We start from the raw sequence: 21,359 nt of genomic DNA on the forward strand, positions 1-21,359 counted from the left end.
TGTTTCACTTCATGTGCTACCCAATTTACATGAGACTAGCCCAGAAGCCCATTGCCCCAATTAAAAATCTGAAAAGTTAAAACAGAACAATGCTACCTCACAACCATTCTCCCCTGCTTGGATTTATTTTGCTTATCTAGTGATTCGCAGTGACTATATTCTTTTTCTTGACTTTCTGAGGTTATCTGAACATTTTTTCAGAATTTCAGTTTGACTTGCCTATACTATTTTAATTATTTGGCTTTACAGAAACTGTCTATTGTATATATTTGAAGTATATAGCATGGTGTTTTGAACACATATACATTGTTGAACGATCATTACAGTAATGCACAGAAACATTTATTACCTAACATGGTTAAATGTGTGATTGTGTGTGTGCTCACCTGCTAAGAACACTGTATATAATAGTTTTTCTTTTTGACACAGACTCCCTTTTAGCCAGTTAGCCTCTTTAGGCTTTGTAGCCCAGACTGGTCTCGAACTTGTGACCTTCCTGCCTCAGCTTCCCATGTAAGCATTTTCCTGCTTTTTTAGTGATTGTTCTAGGTATTACCTTTATACTGGCCACTATAGAAATTCAAGTCAAGGGCTGGGAATATGGCCTAGTGGCAAGAGTGCTCGACTCGTATACATGAAGCCCTGGGTTCAATTCCTCAGCACCACATATATAGAAAAGGCCAGAAGTGGCACAGTGGCTCAAGTTGCAGAGTGCTAGTCTCCAGCAAAAAGAAGCCAGGGACAGTGCTCAGGCCCTGAGTTCAAGGCCCAGGACTGGCCAAAAAAGAAGAAATTCAAGTCAAAACCACAGTGCTATACCACTGTACATCTACTGGACTGGCTAGAATAAAAAGTAGTGACCACCTCAAATACTGGATGCAAAAAATCTTGTATCACTATACACTGTTGATAGGAATGCAAACCTGTATAATCACTGAAAAAGTTAGGTGGTAACAATATGTGAAGACAGGTGCCAACAGGAGAGGGAAGGGCCAACAGAGAGGGTAAAGAGCATGAATATGGTCAAAATGGCTTATATGTATGTGCACAGACAGAACAATGAAACCTGTTCAAATCATTGCAAGAAGAGGGAGGAGGTAAGAGAGAGAAACAGAGGGTGAGTGAGCAGATAAGGGTGCCTTGCGTGTCTGTATGGAAATGTCACAATGAAACCTCCCCTGGTATACGCTTATATGCTAAAAAAAATTTTTTTAATTAAGCATGCAACTGCCATATAGCCTAAGACTTGTATCCAGAGATGTTCATCTCAAAAAGATGGAAAAATCTGTACAAGAATGTTGATGAAACCTGACTTATAACTGGCCCAAGTGGGGAATGACCCCGATGCCCTCTAACAGGTGAGTGGCTAAACCAAACGGTAGTTCATCCACACCATGGGACACCACCCCATCAAAGTAACAACGATGCATACATGCAGCAAGCTCTGGCTTTCCAGAGAACTGGGCCAAGTGAACAAAGCCAACCTGAAAGGCTATGCACTCAATGAATCTAGGCACGGAACATTTTGTTTGTAAGTGGGGTCTTGGATTTCTAGATTTACATGATGCTCCCGCCTTCGCCTCCTGAGCGCCAGGACCGCAGGCTTGCACAGCTATGCCTACCTTATTTTGAAATGACAGTGAGAGGGTTAGGCCAGGAGCTGAGGAGGACTGGATGGGAGGAGGTGGGTGTGGCTATAAAAGAGCAAGTGGGACTCTTGTGGGGACAAAGTGTCTGTTTCTTGCCTGTGTCAGGTCACTCCTCAGAGAGTGGCATTTCATTATGGCTTTGCAAGATTCACTGGAAACAACAGAGTAAATGCTACACAGGATCTATTACTTCTTAATAACTGCCTGTAAATCAGTAATTATCTCAAAACAAAAAAACTTATAAGACAATATAGAAGCACTATATTGTTTAAATCAATGGTCTATCTGGGTTAGCATTTAACATTAAAAATGGGCTTTAACTCAAGACCATCAGTTCAAAATTGAAATTCCTTTATAATGTGGGATATTAAAAGGAAAAAAAAACAATTTTTTCCCTAAAATTACTTCTCTTTCAATTCAACAAGGGAGAAAGAACACAGGAACTCCCTGGCCCTCCCCATGCCCTTCCTCGCCCTACCTTGGTAGATGATCCTGTTGGCTGCTAGGACCATGAGCCTCTGCAGCCTCTGTGCGAGCTCCGCCTCCGGGGCTTGCCCAGGGTGCTCCCGGCTCAATCGCCTCCGCATCATCAAATGGAGCTCGTCACTGGCCACAGAACGCATTTTCATCAGAAGAGATTCATTCTGAGCTAGGGGACATTTTCGAGGACCTTCAAGTATAAAAATTAAAATGTCCAATGTCAGTGTCAACGATGATCCTTCTATGTTTATTGCAACTTTGTGATTACTAAGCCATGAAAAGGAAAACTTACTTCAAAGTTAATTTATACTAAGGAAAGTGATTGAAAGATAGGGATGATTTTTCCCTCTCCAAAGAAGTGCAACAGTACTTTTGGTTCCAAGTCCAAAGCGACCAACAATGCTGAAGCCAGAGACACACACATAGTAAGGTCATCGTGGGTCAGAGTTCAAGTCTAATACTCTGAAAAATTCAGAGTGCTAGATGGGTATTACTAGTGGTTCAAAGGGCTATGGTAAAATCTCTTCAGATACCATTCCACTTCCTTGTATTTCAAAATCATCAAGACTTTCAAAGTACATTATGTTTTCATAAGAACATTGGTTTCTAGATAATTACTGTAGCTGAATATTAATTTTGAAGAATGTGAGGTGACAAAGTAGAAATCAGCCAATGAGAGAGATGGAAAAGGGGAACCAAGCCCAGTGATTGGCCATTACAGTGATTGGGGCGTAAGCATCAGCTGGAATCGAGTGCTCCAAAAGCATTCCCTGAGAAGCGCTCCTCTTCCTTTACTGCACCTGCTCCGGGAGGCACTGTGCAGATAGCGCATCCAGGAGAGAGCTGAGGGGAGGAGTCTTCACTGAACACACCCATGGAGAAGGGCATCGGCAGCTGGCCAAAGGAGCCAAAGGGACGTCTTGGTAGGTGAGGAATAACAGAGCCCTTCATTGGAATTGAACCTTTGTTTTAAATTGTGAAAACAAATGTCAATTTCCATAAGTCACTTTTATGAAATTACTTACATATAATGCATTATAATAACTTTTAATGACTTTGGGGAGGGGGCGAGTCCTGCGGATTGAATTCGGGGCCTAGGTGCTGTCCCTGAGCTTTTTGTCCAAAGCTAGTACCCAGCCACTTGGGCCACAGCTCCACTTCCAGCTTTTTCATAGTCAAGTAGCTAGAATTATAGGATTGAGCCACTGGCCCCTAGCTGTCCTACAAATTTTTAATGGTATTTATCCCACTACAATTTTATAGCATTTTCAACTGTTCAGTATTTTAGGCAATCAGTATTGTTAATGGGTTACTACACTGTGTGAGTATATACTTACTCTTTGGTGTTACAGGGATTTGAACTCAGGACCTCTGACACTTGAGCCACACTCTCAGCCCCTTTTGGCTTTATTTTTTGGATGAGGTCTAACTTTTCCCCCCAGGACTGGCCTTCAACTGTGATCCTCCTACCTATGCTATCCTTCTTAACATGCAGCTTGTTGGCTGAGACAGTCTTGCTACTTCTTACCTCCTGAACTACAACCCTCCTGAGCTCTGCCTTCCCAGTAGCTGGGATTACAAACATATACCACCACACCAGGCCCAAAACCAGTGTATACTGTACAAATAAGTCGTACCTAATAGTGAAGCAATATTTTTTAAAAAACATAATCTTGAGCTGGGGTGAGGCTCAAGTATGCCTGCTAGCAAGCATGAAGTCCTAAGTTAAAATCTAGGACTACAAAAGCAAACAAGCATTCCTAAATCTGTATGCTTGGTTTTTTTAAAACTACAAAGCAGCAATTTAACACATATAAAATAATATTATGCAAACTAGAATCACAGACAGAATTTCAATTCTGGCATCTTTCCTCTCATATGCATATCTTAGACCCAAAATACAATTTTCCATATAATTATACATAAAAGTATATAGTTATATATGCAATTTAGTTGACTATAGTATATACAGGAGTGACACTCCATGGAGTAAATCTTTTCAACCATTAACAGTTTAGCAAAGTGAGTATCAGGAAGATTCAAGAAGATTCTAAGAGAGGGGTAGTGGGAGTGGGGTAGCAAATAAGAAGGGGTACAAGGGACAAATACAGCAGGAACATTCAATTCACTTATGTGGGAAAGGAAGTGAGGAATGCGAAACAAGTCTGGGGGAGAGAACAGACAGGATGGGAGAGAATGATGGAAGGTGTGATACTAATCAAGAAACGCAAGACAGAATGACATGTTAAATTAAAACACACTCGTATAACCTTTTTTTTTTTTTTTTGGCCAGTCCTGGGGCTTGAACTCAGGGCCTGAGCACTGTCCCTGGCTTCCTTTTGCTCAAGGCTAGCACTCTGCCACTTGAGCCACAGCGCCACTTCTGGCCGTTTTCTGTATATGTGGTGCTGGGGAATTGAACCCAGGGCCTCATGTATACAAGGCAAGCTCTCTTGCCACTAGGCCATATCCCCAGCCCTCGTATAACCTTTTGAAGTTCAGAAAAAAATAAAACTACAAAAAAAACCTGAGAAGTTAAAAAAAATTTAAATACTGGCAGTATTCCAAATGGGAAGAATCTGGGGAGAGAGTTGGAGGCGATATGTTCTAATAGCTATGTTGCCCTGGAATGAACAGATGTGTGCAGGACACAAAGAGAAGTTGTGGGGAGTGCAGTTACTAGTTCTGGGATATAGTAAGTATGCTGAGGAAGCTAGACCTGGTAACATGGAGGATTGGATTGAATAACTCTCATATCGTTCACAGACACTGCGTTTACTTAAAGTGCATAAATGCCAGTTTAAGAAACTGCAAGAGATAGAAAAAAGAAAAGAGGCTGTTGTAGTGGAAAGACTAAAAGTCTGTTGCCCACTTAGAAGAGATTTAAACAAGAAAACATAGCTGGACGCTGGGGGCTCATGCCTTTAATCGTAGCTACTTAGGAGGCTGAGATCTGGAGATTATCATTCTGGGCAGACAAATCGAGACTCCATCTCCAATTAACCAGCAAGAAGCTGGAACTGGAAGTATGACTCAAGTGGTGGAGCGCCAGCCATGAATGAAAACGCCAAGGAAGAGCATGAGGCCCTGAGTTCAATCGACAGTGCCAGCATAAAAATAGTAATACACTTGCAGGTATGTAGGGCATTGACACTTAAGGTGACAGAAATGCTTATATCTGAACAAAGACATGATAGGTTGTTGAAAGAGTCCAAAGCCAAACAGAAAATGGGAAGAGGGCTGTTGTGATGGCTCAAGTACCAGCCTGCCGGGATGGAAATGGAGAAGAGGCGGACACGAGGGAGGAAGATGGGCACTTCTGATAGAGGAGGTTAATTCCACCTGAGCAGTTGTTCAGTAAAGGAATCCTGGAAAGGAAGATGTGAAGTCATTTTTTGTCACCAGGATCTAAGACGGCTTGCTGCTAGATAAGAGAAAGACACAGATCTGCTGGGGACAGGGGAGGAAAGACTGGATATTAAACAAGGAAAGATGAATAGTGGGAATAAGTTTAGCTGTATAGATCTTTTAGGAATTTTAGTTACCTAAGTTTCATTGAGCATAATTTAAATATATTACTAAAAACACATTTAGTTTTTTCTCAATTTTTAAGTTTTTTGCCATGATTTAAAAAATTTGCATAGTACTGAACACAAAAAAGTCGATTATCACAGGGGAAACATTTGAGCATAGAAATCTTTATACTCTAAGGGCAATTAGAGCAACATGCCAAAAACTCAGTTTGGAAATACACGTGTGTGTATGCACCACACACATTTACGTGCATACATGTATACACATGGGCATATATGAGATCCATCCTCTTTTGTGGTGTTTACATTTCCTTTCTGGATGATGTTTACATGAAGGGAATAGCAGGTTTTGTGGCAAACCTAAGGCAGACTAACAGTATCAACACTTACTACTGACACACGCAGACTTATGACAAGGTCTGATGGAATGTACACTCTAACCATCTGTGTGCCACCATCAGCAACCTCGACTCTCCACCACTTCCCTACTCCCCACAGCACACAGCGTACACAGAAGCCAGACCTCTGCAGCACACAGCTTACACAGAAGCCAGACCTCTGTAGCACACAGCTTACCCAGAAGCCAGACCTCTGCAGAATGGGCATCAGATGCTATCAAGCCCCTGATGACTTTCCGCCAGGAGCACACGTACGTGGTCCACCACAGGGGAACTGCCCATGCCGTCCTGCACAGCCTCATCTGGTCACTCTCCTCCGCGGCCACACTCCAGCTGAAGGGCCCCACTCTGCCTCTGCCTCCACTTTGCTAACCCCTCTCTCATCCACATGAGGGCATGGAGATTTCATTTCTGCAGGGTGCTCCTTGCTCCTCATGGATATTAGGTGTCCTGGCACACTCTATCCCAACCCTTTCCACCTCCCTGCTTTCTGACCATCTCGACAAGGGCAGACTCTATGTCAGTTTTTCATTGCCTCTCCAACTTACAGCCTGGTGCTTGCACGTGAGGAGGAAGGGCTATATATAACTCAGTGGTGGAGCACTGGCCTTGTGTGGGACCTGTGATTTCCCCAGCACCACAAGGGAGAAAAAAACAGCACTGAAGAAAAATCAGTGATGGTGTGGTTTCCCCTGGGAAGAAAACGTTCTCAAATTTTGCAACGGAACATTTTAAGCTGAGGAATAATTCTAAAAATGTGAATGGCATTGGAACAGAGAATAGTCAAACTACCATCAATCTATAATGATTACTCACCAGCAATGCTTTTCCGCTTCTGAAACGCTGCACAGTATGGAGTAGAAGGGGAGAGGGATGTATCTGCTGAGTTTTCAGAGTCATGATTCGCGGTGCTCCTTATAAATTCCATGGCAGCATGGAGAACTCTAAGCTGCAGGGCAAGAGCTATATCTACAAGTAGAAGAGACTAGAATGTTTTCAAGTGATGAGGCTATAAACCTTCTAATTGAACTTATTTTATATATTATCCAATAGCTAAACTATAATATAAACTCTGAAACCTAATATCTAAACAATAACATATCAGATCTATATTAAAATTTGTTGATCAGCATGAGTTTTTGATGTTGAAAAACAATAAACATGTTTTTGGTGAAGTATGGTGGCTCACGGCCATAATCTTAGCTACTGGGAAGACAGACACAAGAGGGAAAGAAATTCAAGACAGCATGGGTAAACAGCAAGACCTTATCTCAACAAACAAGTGGGCATGATGGTTCAAAGTTGTAATTACAGCTATGTGGGAAGACTGTGGTGTGAGGCCAGCCCAGACAAAAAAGGCACAAGACCCTATCTGGAAAAATAAGGGATAGGGGTGTGGCTCAAAAGGTGGAGTGCTTGCATGGCAGGCTTAAGGTCCTGGGTTTATGGCCAGTATGGCTATACTCAAAAATGTGCTTAACAGCTAATTCAACACACATTTCCAAATGTCACTATAAACACCTAAATGGGGGGGCTGGGAATATGGCCTAGTGGCAAGAGTACTTGCCTTGTAAACATGAAGCCCTGGGTTCGATTCCCCAGCACCACATATACAGAAAACGGCCAGAAGTGGTGCTGTGGCTCAAGTGGCAGAGTGCTAGCCTTGAGCAAAAGAAGCCAGGGACAGTGCTCAGGCCCTGAGTCCAAGGCCCAGGACTGGCAAAAAAAAACAAAAAAAAACAAAACTAAATGGATGAAGTGGCATTGTGGCTTAAGTGGTAGAGTGCTAGCCTTGAGCACAAAGAGGCTCAGGGACTGCATCCAGGCCCTGAGTTCAAGCCTCACAATTAACAAAACAACAACAACAACAACAACAAAAAACCACCCAAAAAACAAAAAAAAAACTTAATGGAAAAATATTAGCTCAGAAATTTACTACACTATACACAATTACTTCAAAGAACAGGATTTTTTGCACATAGGACAAAACTTAACCAGTAGTTCTGTTTTTATGTTACTATCTCCTATTAAAGAAACTAAAGGTGATACTACATCAAATAAAAAGGCAGAAGTTTCTTTCTTCTCCCTTGCTAGCTACCAATTACATCAAGGCATCACTTTTTCTATTTTTACCACTCCAAATCTGATGCTTCCTGTTGCTGTTGTTGAAGTTAATAAATATTATGGCAAAGTTAAGATCAGAACTTTAGTACAAGTTACTGAGAAGAAACATAACACGTTTGTCTACCATACAACTTCCCCCCAAACCCATAAAGGCAAATCTTACCTTGTGTCCTTTTGTTTTTGCTATTTTGAAGATATCCAAGAAGTACAATAAGGTCTTCAATAACTCGGAAATACTGTGAGCCTGAGGAACTGCAAGCGTGAATTGTAACTGCTATAAACAGCTGCTGTATATCACATGCAAGCAATTTGTATTCACTCAAAGGAATGCTAAAGATAACCAAAAACAAAACAAGAAAACAGGGCATTGATAAAAAAAAGTACCAATAATTTAGAACAAAGAGAACTGGCTTATTAATATTTTATAAGCATGCATCTGTTTACTATTTCCTCATGTGCACTCTATGGCAAATAACCCACCCATGTCTACTAGGAAGAGAGAGAAGACACACTCTACCCTGTCACCTGTCAAAAAACACAGATTTATAGAGGATCAGACAAACCAGTGCAGTAGTAGAGATTATCATGAAATACAGGGGAGCACAAAAGCAATGTGCCTAGCCTATCTGCTAGCAAGGGTGACATAGAGAACTGGAGTAAATTAATAATGTCTCTGAATCTCACTTGTATAAATCACATAAATTTTAAAGATTCAAAGACATAATAGCATTTAACAGATACCAATCAGTTTCTAACGCACAATAGTATGAATCTGTTATTTCTGTCCCACACTTATAGCCTTGATAATCTACTTCAGGGTAAGACATTAAGCCCAAATAATTCTCAAGTCGTGTAAGGGTTAAAAGTCTGATGTGGGCCAATTAACAGAATAGCTTATAGCAACTATCAGTAAATACCATATACTTTTATGAAAAACAAGCAAAATACATTTTCAGAACACGCCTATGGTACCTTCCCATTTTCCCATTTCATATGAATGTCAATCAAGATTAAGTGAAGATACAATATTCTGTGCTTCTTTGTATCTCTCATATGCCTTGTATATAAACCCTAAGTAAAATAGGTATCCAACAAAAGCTGAACTGAATTGAGTACAAAGAGTCTTTCTTTGGTATAGAGTATCATGAAAGATATGCTCTTTTCGGTACAAAAATATCAACAGTGTTTGCTGTTGCTGTTTTGTCGGCTATGGGGCTTGAACACAGAGCTTAGGTGCTGTCTCTGAGCTTTTTCTTTCAAGGCTAGCGCTCTACCACTTTAAGTCACAGTGCCACTTCCTTGACAGTTTAATGCTTTAATGCACACTAAGTTATTTCCAGAAATTTGTATTTTATTAGGCTAGTTAAATGGCATATTGTAAACAGGAAGTAGAGGCACTAAATATACAAATCTAAATAAAAATCTAATCTGAGATGCTTTTTAAAGTTGTTAATAAACTGGTAGGTAGCCTTTGTTAATGTAGGGTGTGTGTGTGTGTGTGTGTGTGTGTGTCTGTGTGTGTGTGTGTGTCTGTGTGTGTCTGTACCAGTGCATGTGTGTGTATGTGTGTGTGTATACCAGAGCATGAACTCAGGATCCTGGGGTTCTTGCTCAGCTTTCTTGTTCATAGCTGGCACTCTACCACTTGAGCCACACCTCTAGGCCAGCATTTTACTAGTTAATTAAAGATGAAGTCTTGCAGACTTTTCTCCAGAAAAGGATCAGTCTTCAAACCCTGATCTTCTAGGCCTTAGTTTCCTGAATGGCAAGGATTACAGACATGAGCTGCTGGCACCCAGCTTGTCAATGTACTTTTTTGGGTGTATACTGATAATGGGGCTTGAATTCAGGGCCACTAGCTCTTGCTTGACTTTTTCACTCATATCTGATGCTCAAGTCCAGCCTTTTTTGTTGTTTTTGAACCATGATCCTTAGGTCTCAGTCTCTGAGTAATTAGGATTACAGGTATGAGTCACTGGTGACCAGTTTGTCAGTGTACTTCTGAGTACTGTACTGGGAATTAATGGATGGTATTAGGCAGTGATATAATATTCTCAATTTTTATAAATCAATCATAATTACTATAATATCTATTCATTTAAACTAATTTACAGTAGTAGGGATAAAACATGATAATGGTAGGATAGCACAAAGTGAGACAGATTCAGTCTCAAGTTCCCTGCGAAAACAAGCTATGTGACAGTCAATGATTTATCTATCCTATGTATCTGATTCTCAATCTCCTATTTCTGATGGGATGAGAATTTTATAAGACAATAGTAGAAGCTTGCTAAATATATTTGGGTATATTCTATTTGTCTTCAAGTTCTAAATACTTTTAAAAAGCCAGTCATATAATTGTCCTCTTCTTAAATGACTACTGCCAATGATGAAAAACATGCCCTCTCCAAATGAACACATTTTGTGGGAAATTCTTTGGAAGCATTACCAAAAAAGAATCAGATGCTTTAAAGTAACAGCCTACCATGAAAGTTGTCCCCTCTAAGACTTATCAGATATAATTTTCAATACCAACTTAAAACTTACTTCTTTTCTAATCCATTCAGGGCTGCTACTGTGTTACATAACACGTAGAGTAGCCCATTGTCCAACAACATGTCTGCTACCTTAGAACAAGAATTTAAAACTTGGAGGAGAAGTAAGAGAGCATTATGCAGAAGTACATTGTCATACAGCGAGGTCTCTATAAGCCCCAGGATGGGAATGACAGACCACTTCTGAAACAGTCCCATGGCTTTCACGTCCTCCAGATCAAATCTACAATACACAATACACAGGGAAGGAAAAGCATGTGAAAAACAATTAGTCACAAGATAAGAAAATAAATGATTGAAACTATGGGCCATTTGGGGAATCTGATTTTGAAGCTATAAAAACTAGGTAGCCTTGTTTAGATTATAGGTTCCAATAAGAAGATAAAACTGCTGCCAGAAGTCCAGCCTAAGGTAAAAGCACAAACATGCACAAACATTTTTCAGATCTTCAAATGACTTATTTTGATTCAGAGGTCCCTTGTGTTTGAAGAATGTTTCTTTTACGAAGCAATGTGGTAAGCAGAAAGGAAAATTTTTATTAATTTACACAGTATTGGAAAGATGGTAAAGATTATTATGATTTTACATAATATTTAAAAGACAGTGAGCTGGGTGAAAGAGGTGTGGCTCAAAGGAATAAGTCTTCTGTTCCTGTTCCTACCAAGTACTTGCTTTTGTGTTGGAGCTAGATTATTTAAGAATTTTGGCCTCATTTTCCTTGTCCAGCCAATATATGTGTCCTACTTTTTTCTTAAGGCTTTATGAGAATCAAATGAGATGAGACAAAAGCTACTATGCGAATAAAAGATACTACTGAGATTACTGTAGCAAATAACAATTTCCCAAGGTCTCAACCTGCCTACCATCAAAGAGAAACACAGACTTCTCTCTACTTAATCATAAACAGAAAGAAACTCTTAGTTTGAGTGAAAAAAAAATCTTCTATTTTGTAGCTATTGCTATGTCATCAGCATTACACCAGGGTCACACCTAGCAATCAGATCATTGAGAACGCTCCCAGGTGACTTGAGAGCTCTGAGGAAACTGAGGACTCCTACAGGACTGTAGCAGAGTTCTCATATGGACCACCTGTGTCACTGACAACACCAATAAGCCAACTTTCTTTCCAAGCAGCATTCTCATGTGGGACCGCAGCATCTGAGTTGTCACTTTCTTCCACTTGATACAGTACTTACTTGCTTCTCATTTCTAGCTAGTGAAATGATTTTTTTTCTGATGGCATAAAAAATAATTTTAGAGTGAGTTCACTAAATTCTGCATTTAAGACAAAAGATCCTCAGTCATGGCAGAAGGGAGGATTCACTTACTCTTCATCAAGGCCAATACGTCTACCAAAGAACATTTCAATGAAGCATTCTAACAATTCCTGGGTTCCCCGATGAAGATATAATTGGTTGGCTAGCAAGGAAAAGCCACGATTCTTCAGAAACTTATCCTTTTGTTCCTTAGATGCTCTATTAAAGTATGCATGTAATAGCTAAGGAAAGACAATTTAGATCATGTGTCAAAATTTAATACCATATACACAAATCAGTATACAATAATTGTATTTGTATGTTATCTATAATTTCATTTTTTATTTTTTTTTGGCCAGTCCTGGGGCTTGGACTCAGGGCCTGAGCACTGTCCCTGGCTTCTTTTTGCTCAAGGCTAGCACTCTGCCACTTGAGCCGCAGCGCCACTTCTGGCCATTTTCTGTATATTTGGTGCTGGGGAATCGAACCGAGGGCTTCATGTATAAGAGGCAAGCGCTCTTGCCACTAGGCCATATCCCCAGCCCCCATATATTCTTACTATCTATAACTTCTATGTTATTCACATACTGAAAAAACAAAAAAAAAAAAAACGCCACATAGGAAAATGAACCTTTTCTCTGACAAATGTGGAATGCTAGTGGCGACAATCTTGAGATCTTCACACTTCTAGGATAGGGCAATTTGTTCTCAGTGAAGCCAGGTCACCTAGAAGACCCGCAGTCTTGGCTGAATGTAAATATCAGTGCCTAATTCTGAAGGGGAAAAAAAAGCAGTGTTTAAACTTTCCCTAAAAATCCGGCACTCTAGACTCTTTCAAAAAGAACAGTCATTTCTCCATGGGGCACTGGGGGCTCTCACCCTATCATCCTAGCTACTCAGAAGGATGAAATCAGAAACTGCAGTTCAAAGCCAGCCTGGGCAGGAAAGTCCAGGAAACTCTTATCTCCAATTGGCCACAAAAAAAGCCAGATGTGGCGCTGTGGTTCAAGTGGCAGATTATTAGCCTTGAGCAAAGAAGCTCAAAGATAGCACCCAGACACTAAGCTCAAACCCAAAGACCTGCTCAAGAAAAAAATAGAAAGGTAATTCTAGGACATAAATAGAATGTTTTGATATAGTAAATAAAGAGTAAGGCTAGGTAATTTAGGGAAAGCCTCTCTGAAACAGGGACAACTGAGCTGAGACCTAAAGTATCTAAAAGTTGACAAGACACACTGCAGGAAAGGTTTCCAATGAACCAAATGCTCCTTGTGAATTTTTACAAATTAGACTAAGAATTTGGACATATGGGTTTACTGGCAAATTTAAAACACTGACATGAATCAATAGACGAAAGACTTAAAGTTGGATAATATTCAAAATCTTAGAGTACCTGGATCTTTATCTTTCTGACTAGAACAACACACATGTAGCATTTTCCCTTACCTTAATAACTCCTTGCTGGATAGCTGGTGATGGGTGGTTAACAAGGACTAAGAGTGTGTCTGCTGGAATAAGTTTGTCCATCACATCTGCAAGCATAGCATCAGGCAGGATGAGGAGGACGCCACTCAGGAGTTCGTACAAGCCACAGCATATGAGCACCAAGCAGTCTTCAGTTACACTAAGACAGAGGCCAGGAAAATCTTAGAATCAGGAAAAGTCAAAGACTCAGGAAAAAAAAAATACATGAGGATTTCCTCAAGCACTGATGAGTAGTAAACTTACCATGTAAAACAAATGTTCAGGAGAATTCAATTCCTAACTTAACCATTAATAACAAATTTACCATCACTTTTCGGCATGGATGCTTTTAGGAATAACTATTCTATATCTATAATATTTAAGGCAGTAGCCACTATCACTTGTGCTATTTAGACTATTTAAAGTTGTGTGTGTGTGTGTGTGTGTGTGTGTGTGTGTGTGTGTGTGTGAATCCTGAGGCATTAATTCAGGACCTGGGCACATTAGAGCCACAGTTCTACTTCTGGCTTTAAAAAAAAAAAATTGGTTCATTGGAGGTAAGGGTCTCACAGACTTTCCTTCCCAGACTGGTTTTGAACTGTGATCCTCAGATCTTAGCCTAACTAGCTAGGACTACAAGTGCAAGCCAGCAGCACCCAGCTTCAAGTTAAATTCATAAAAATGCAGTTCCTCAGCCACACTAGCCATAATTCAAGTGCTCAGCAAGCAAGTGGCTATGCCCACCAAACTGGATGATAGCACAGATAGGAGATTTCTACCACCATGGAAAGGCTCGCCGCACGGCATCCCATGAGATGCCTCTGGGAACCGTGATTGATAGAATCATTTGTTTAAACTAAAATTTGAGTTTGCTGGTGTCTCATGCCTGTAATCTCAGCTACTCAGGGAGCTGAAGTGTGTGAATCAGGGATTGAAATCAGCTAGAACAGAAAGTCCGCAAGACCCCACCTCCAAAATTACCAGCATGGCTCAAGAAGTAAAGTGTGAGCTGGGCAAGCAAGCTGAATGTGCAAGAGTCTGCGTTCGAACCTGGTACAGGTAAAAAAAAAAAGTTGTCTAATAATTATACACTGTAAGAGATTTTATTATGGAGAGCTACCTAGCTTCAAATCAATGTAGTGCTTTCTAACACTGAGTGAGAAGCAGCTTTCACGAGCAGTGGCACAGTAGTGGCTTCTCTACAAGTACAAAGATTCTCCAAAGGTTATTTCACCAATGAGAAGATGAGTACCTGGGAGCACTTGCAGCTCGGCTGTAGCTTGGCTCATAGCCAAGAGAAAAGGCAAAGCTGTCCCAGTCATCGGTGTTCCTATCAACGAGACTCGGCCACCGGCTGGCGGCTGCAGAGCCATTCTGTGCGGGGAAAGCTAGGCCGAGGCTTGCAATCATGCTGTGGCTTCGCTGGAACGAGGCCAGGCCCTTGAGGTTGTCAGGTCGGCGTGGGCAGGAATCCTCCCCAGGACCGTCACCATCCCATTGGGGCTCCGCTCCCAAGTCACTGTGGTCTACTCTGGCTGCAGGGTCCCCCTGTGCTCCCGGGGAGACAGCACCGGCAGAGGCTCGGGATGCAAGAACAGCTTCCACCTCACACACGGCTTTTGCAGATTCACAGCTACTGATGAGCGGGTCCTCTCTGTCGGATGTCGGCATGTCTGAACTCCCCAAAGGAGTTGGTTTCTCGGGCTGGGTGGTGGGGTAGGTATCTACAATGGTTTGCAACTTGTCCATACCACAGCCCAAGCTTCTAGTGAGTTTCTGTGGCTGTTCTCGAGGGGACGAGGTAGGAAACGCCGGCAGGCTTCTGGAGCGCGGCATGTGGGCAGCCGGCTGCCGTGGAATAATACTGGAGGCGTTGTTTCCTAGAAAGAATAGAAGGCAAAACACTTATGAATCCACTCGCTGCTTCTAAATCTATCACAGGAGACCACTGTATTCGCAGCCATAGCAACAGCGCCCCCACCTGGCACATATTCTCTTCCTGGCCAGCATTCTTATATTAAAAAATTTAAACCCTGTTTTATTAAAATCTCCCAAAAACATGCCTTGTCCTCCCTCCATAACCTAACCCAAAGGTGATGACATGAGGCAGCGTCGTCAGGGCCGGCGGCTCTGTGGCAGCCAGAGGAGGTGAATGAAGTGTAGCTTAATTTGCAGAGTTCACCGTGACAAAGGGGAGAAAGTCTGTGCTCTGCAACAAGAGATGACTGCATTCAGGTGACAGGTCTGTTAGTCAGGGGTCTCAGTAAGTCACTCCACTGGACCACTGAAGTGGTAGAACTGCAGATGTAAAATGAAGGTTCAGAGTATCTATGCTGTATGCCTGCTGTACAGATGAAGAGGTCCTATCTGTGATATAACTAGTATAGTAGCTGGCAGGGGACAGGTGCTCAATAAAAGGTGGTAATTAGTATTAGGTCAAATGACCCTAGCCATCTATCTCCTCTGTATCTGTAGTCACTTATTTCTGCTCTTCTCTCTTTTTTATAGCTCTCCCATTTATTATGTCTAACATTCCATGCAGGAGGAGAACAGAAAAACTGCTCTCACAACAAGAGCGCAGAACAAAGGTGCCTGCGGATCACAGCAAGCGCGCAGGGCACAGGCGAATGCAGGTCAAGATGTCCTCAGCGAGGAAATCACACTCCTCAGGTTCTGGCCTAGACAAGAGTGTGGGGGACGGGGAAGAGGAACCCCAAGTTTCCACAAGCTCTCCAGCTGCTCCCGTGCTGCTACATTCCTGAAGCACGATGCCGAGTAAATATGCACTCGATGAACTGCTTTCAGAGACGGGGCTTGAAGGCCATCAGCCAGCCCTGTGCACAGCCCAGGGCACTTTTCCAGCTCAAGGGCTAAAACTGATAGAAGGTTCTGTTCACTGCAGAAGGAGACGGGAGGGAGGGAATGGGAGAGTGTGCAGGAACAGATGACACTGTACACAGGAAATGTACTCATTACCTGACTCATGTAAATGTAATCCCTCTGTAATCACCTCTACAAGAATAAAGTAAATTTTAAGAAAAGATTCTGTTCAAATCATATAGAAAAATAAGGCATGACTATGTTAACAAAAATGTCTCAAATGCCTGGGTACCCGTGGCTCACGCCTATAATCCTAGCTACTCAGGAGGCTGAGATCTGAGAATCACAGTTTGAAGCCAGCCCAGGCAATAAAGTCCATGAGACTCTTATCTCCAATAAACTACTCAGAAAAAGACAGAATTGGTGCTGTGGCTCAAGTGGCATAGTCTAGCTTTGAGCACAAAGAGGCTCATGGACAGTGCCCAAACCCTGAGTTCAAGCCCCAGGACTGGCACACACACAAGCGCATGCGCGCACACACACACACACACACACACACACACGTCTACTTGGTCTGCACTACTTCATCATAGTGTAGCTATGGAAGACTAGGCTGGTCTGACAGTAAAAGCCACGCTCCAGATATGAAGGGTCCTGTCAGGAAAGGGTAGGAAATATGGCTAGTTTACAACTAGAAAACCTGCATCTATCTTTATTCTCTGAAAACAGATATAGCAGTATGTTAAGAGAAATTAATAAAATGGAAAAGAGCTGTACACTTAAAGACTTGGTATATACACCATAGAAAATAAATGCATTCTAAATAGAGGGAAAAGATAGGACAGTATTAAAACCCGGTTGCAGCTTTCAGCAGTACAGAAATAACTATCTGTGAGCCAGGACAAGCAAATGCTAAGTTGGGTAAGGAGAGCAGAGGTAAAGAGAACTGAGGACAGCGATGAAACCAGAAAGACAGGAGGCCGGGGAGAGAGGGGTTCAAGTCTGTAATCCCAGCTACCTGGAGGTGGAGATGAGCAGGATGGTGGCTCTAGTTTTAAGTTTAATCTTCCATTTATTTAGTTTGGACACCGGGTTATACTGTATTGTCAAAACATGTACAGGTTAATTATCTGTGACTATTCAGAAGCAAAGCCAGAGTTGTACTTGCATTGCCTGCCATTGCTGTTACCTTCAGATGGGGAAGCAGTAAAACCAGACGGGCTTATCACCAGAAACCCAGGGCTGGCTTGGGACCTTCCTGCACTGCTGGAGTGTCTCAGGTACATGATTGACTGGACCTTCTCCTGAAAGACCTTCCCATCTAAAATTAAAAAAAAATGCTTTTGAGACAGCGAAATCTTTACAGGATAAACAAAAACATAACATTAAGGCAAACCATTACATTTTGACAACAAGATGTCCAAAGAGAAAACAAAATATGGCCGGCTTCAGACTGCATACATAGCGCCCTTGATAGGAGTACTCACACCAAGCAATTTCTTGTCATAGATTCTGCCGGTTCCCTCCATTCCTACGGAGGGTGTGGCCACTGGGCCCCAGACCCCCTCTTCATCCATGACAAGAGTCCCCAGGTTCTACTACTTCCCTTCGGTGTGTGAAATGGCTCCCCACACAGTGACAGAATGCAGCTGCTTGGTCGTGGTTACTGTCAGAGACTCCCAAGTGGCATCCTGGCGGACATCCTGCCACTTGAAAATCTCCCCAGCTCCTGAGTTCTCTCTGTCCAATGTCAAGTCTGCCTTAAAACCCTACCACCTCCTCTTGCCCCCTCAGCATCTTGGGTAAACTCCCAGCTTCTTGTCTACAAGGCTTTCCGTGGCCTGTGCCCAGTCCCTCTCCAGTTTGTTTCTCACATTACGTTTCAGAAACACCAGCCTCTCTGAAGTCTGTCAAGCCCCCTCCTTCACTGCCACAGGCCCTTCCTTTGGGCAGCCATGGCCTCCTGCAGGGAATCTCAGCCCTCGCCCTCCTCTGTGCCACCAGAGAACAAAGCACCGATCTCCACATCACGGTGCTTCCTACACAGCGGGTGCTGCAATGACCTGCTTAGATCTTTCTCCCTCTACTTGGCCAGAAGCCTCTCAATGGAAGGAACCATATTTTACTCAGTTTTGTAACTATCTTGCGTACTTTACCACTAAATGCACTGAACCTAAATGAAGTTATGCTATCTGATTTCATTTGGACTTTCATTGCTGCTTCATCACTTTATCCTTTCATTACATACCCTAAAATGGCTCCTGGGCCAAGAGCTTTGAACTTTAAACTTACTAGCTGTTCCATAGGTTCACTGTTGCTTGCTTCATTACCACATTAGACTCTCCTAGCAACATGGTAAAAACCAAATATTCAATCTTTCTCTGGTACCGGTTCCTTTGTTGTTGGTGTGCTCTCTAAATAATAATGCTAACATTCTTGGGGCTGGGGATATGGCCTAGTGGCAAGAGTGCTTGCCTCGTATACATGAGGCCCTGGGTTCAATTCCCCATCACCACATATAGAGAAAACGGCCAGAAGGGGCGCTGTGGCTCAAGTGACAGAGTGCTAGCCTTGAGCAAAAAGAAGCCAGGGACAGTGCTCAGGCCCTGAGTCCAAGGCCCAGGACTGGCCAAAAATAATAATAAAAATAATGCTAACATTCTATCCTTAGCTGCTAATTCTATCTACCACTCATTAGTGGTCCCATCTATTTTCAGAGCTTCAGTTCACTTCTGATTGGGTAGCCTTCCCCATGTTCTAAAATCAATCCTTGCTGCTATAATGCCTGATACCTGGTTATGCCAGGGCACTAGAATGAAGTATGTATGGATCACAAACGTCAGTATCTTCTTCCCTGGCATCACAGAACCATGCCATTTTAAGCTCACTTCTCCATTTAGTTCTCCTTTCCAGTTCCACTGCTACTATACCCAAATTTTAGTATTTAATGTCTACAAGTAGTCTACTGCCCCCTGGTGTCATTGACTCATATAGTAAATTCATAGGAGAGAATAAGAAAATAAAGACGGTCTCAAATTATACTTATGATGTCATTTCTCAATTGTCTTTTATGGGCCCCATACTTAGGTAAAATTCATTATTTCTTATTTGGCCTATGTTTCTTGTCTTTGCCTGACATGCTAGTTCTCCAAGCTATCTGCTAGACTCTACCTAAATTCTTCAGTGGCCACCCAGATACCATATAGCCTAGTAGCCTGATGAAACACTCGCCTCGGCAAGCTCGTTGCCTTCTGTATCCACTAAGTACTCGCCTCACATTGTTTCAGTCACTTACTTGAGTGGACGAGCACTCTCTCGTTTTGGTTGTTAAGCTCACAGGCACAGATGTGCCTGATTTGCTTTTAAACCTTCTGCCTGGCCCACCCTAGTATGTAATCAGAGCAATTTCAAACACAAGGAGGCCATTGCATTAGTCTCACAACCAATTTAGATCAAGTGGGAAAAAATAAGACAAAAGTGGGGACAACAAGATCCAATAAAAGTAATTATACCTACCTATGTGCAAAGAAAAATAGAAGTTTGTGGGGTTGTGACAAACGTAAGTATTAGTAGGAGGGTGAACTGCTAAAAGGAAATTGAAGATAATTGTCAATAATTCCAAATCCGGAGGAGATCCAAGGACTTCTGCAATAATTTTCACAAATGATCTACAAACCTCTTGGGGCATGGATGTAAGCTGCCCTTCTTTATGTTCCTGAAAAAAACAAAAAATCCAAAATCAAAGGGAATTCTTTAAAAGATAGAATTCTGTTGGTTTGCTACTCTAGGTTGACTCTATTCACCATTAAACTGAGTTGCTCTTTCTCAGCTTGAATAATCTGGCCATTAAAAATTCTCTGAAACTGACAGCATTATCATTCTAGCCGTGTAACTCAGTTAACTGTGACAATGGTACAGTACTTTACTAATGTGCATGAACTCAAAAAATGAAGAGCCTAGGTTTGCATTCTGGCTCCTTTACTTACCAGCTGTGTCATGTTAGGGGTGTCATATAATATTTCCATGGCTCTGTTTCTATAATATGTAACTATTTTATATGGTCGTCTTAATGATTAAATGACACCAACTCTTAGAATAGTGCTTCCTCCACAGTAAGCCTTATAAAAATTGAGCATCATTTACCCAAAATGTGTGGGACTAAAAGTTTCAGATTTCATAGATTTAGAACATTCCACAGACTATTGTATAGCTAAGTATCCGTAAGTCAGAAATTGGGACTGTTTCAAATCTTGAAATTTTTGAGTGCACAAAACTGTATATGGCTCACTAGTTAGTAAAGGTCTCACGACTACTGGCCTGACTATCACTTCCTCTTCTACTATGCCGCTCTGGGACTACGACCACTGCTGCTGCTACGGGGCTAAGGGTGGGATTTTCTGACAGAAAACTAGTTACACAAATATAACGTGCTCTTCCCCACATGGTTCTCTAAGGAGTCTTGACTTCTCATTTCAAGAATGCAGGACTCTCAATCCTCCTGCCTTCAGCCTCCCACCATGCCTGGCTCAATACCATTATATTATATTTTAGTTCTCAAGTTTCTAACTTTATCATTTAAAAACTGACTTCCAAATAAAGGTTATTAAAACACTACGATGTACTTTTCAACCATAGTTGGTTTCAAGCAGTTCCATCACTTACATAAAATCATGACATTCCAACATAAAGAAACCTCTCAGAAATTCAGTAGTTGTTCTTATATGATTTGAGGTAGGAAAAGTAACAGTATTATCAAGAAGCAAGAGTTAGAAGAACAAGAGTAAATAAGATGAAAAAGAGGGGAAAAGCGGGCTGGGAATATGGCCTAGTGGCAAGAGTGCTTGCCTCCTACACATGAAGCTCTCGGTTCGATTCCCCAGCACCACATATATGGGAAATGGCCAGAAGGGGCGCTGTGGCTCAAGTGGCAGAGTGCTAGCCTTGAGCGGGAAGAAGCCAGGGAAGGTGCTCAGGCCCTGAGGCCAAGGCCCAGGACTGGGCCTCCCCTCCTCCCGCCCCCCCCAAAAAAGAGGGGAAAAGCCCCATTAAAAATGCCAGTACAAACTGTTTGATCATAGTA

At 42.0% G+C, this 21,359-nt stretch overlaps 1 protein-coding gene across 1 annotated transcript in view; it reads right to left on the minus strand.

The window, feature by feature from the left end:
• Positions 1 to 21,359, minus strand: part of Lyst (lysosomal trafficking regulator) — a 100,394-nt gene that overhangs the window by 43,003 nt on the left and 36,032 nt on the right. The window contains exons 17-25 of the mRNA XM_048367998.1: positions 19,796 to 20,003; positions 17,469 to 17,600; positions 14,712 to 15,339; positions 13,442 to 13,619; positions 12,068 to 12,237; positions 10,732 to 10,962; positions 8,348 to 8,514; positions 6,877 to 7,029; positions 2,128 to 2,319 (exon numbers count right to left, since the gene is read on the minus strand). Of these exons, the coding sequence (XP_048223955.1) occupies positions 2,128 to 2,319; positions 6,877 to 7,029; positions 8,348 to 8,514; positions 10,732 to 10,962; positions 12,068 to 12,237; positions 13,442 to 13,619; positions 14,712 to 15,339; positions 17,469 to 17,600; positions 19,796 to 20,003 (2,059 nt within the window). The remainder of the gene's footprint in view (positions 1 to 2,127; positions 2,320 to 6,876; positions 7,030 to 8,347; positions 8,515 to 10,731; positions 10,963 to 12,067; positions 12,238 to 13,441; positions 13,620 to 14,711; positions 15,340 to 17,468; positions 17,601 to 19,795; positions 20,004 to 21,359) is intronic.

The sequence above is a fragment of the Perognathus longimembris genome, chromosome 18, assembly GCF_023159225.1.
Source record: "Perognathus longimembris pacificus isolate PPM17 chromosome 18, ASM2315922v1, whole genome shotgun sequence".
NCBI classification, from domain to species: Eukaryota; Metazoa; Chordata; class Mammalia; order Rodentia; family Heteromyidae; genus Perognathus; species Perognathus longimembris.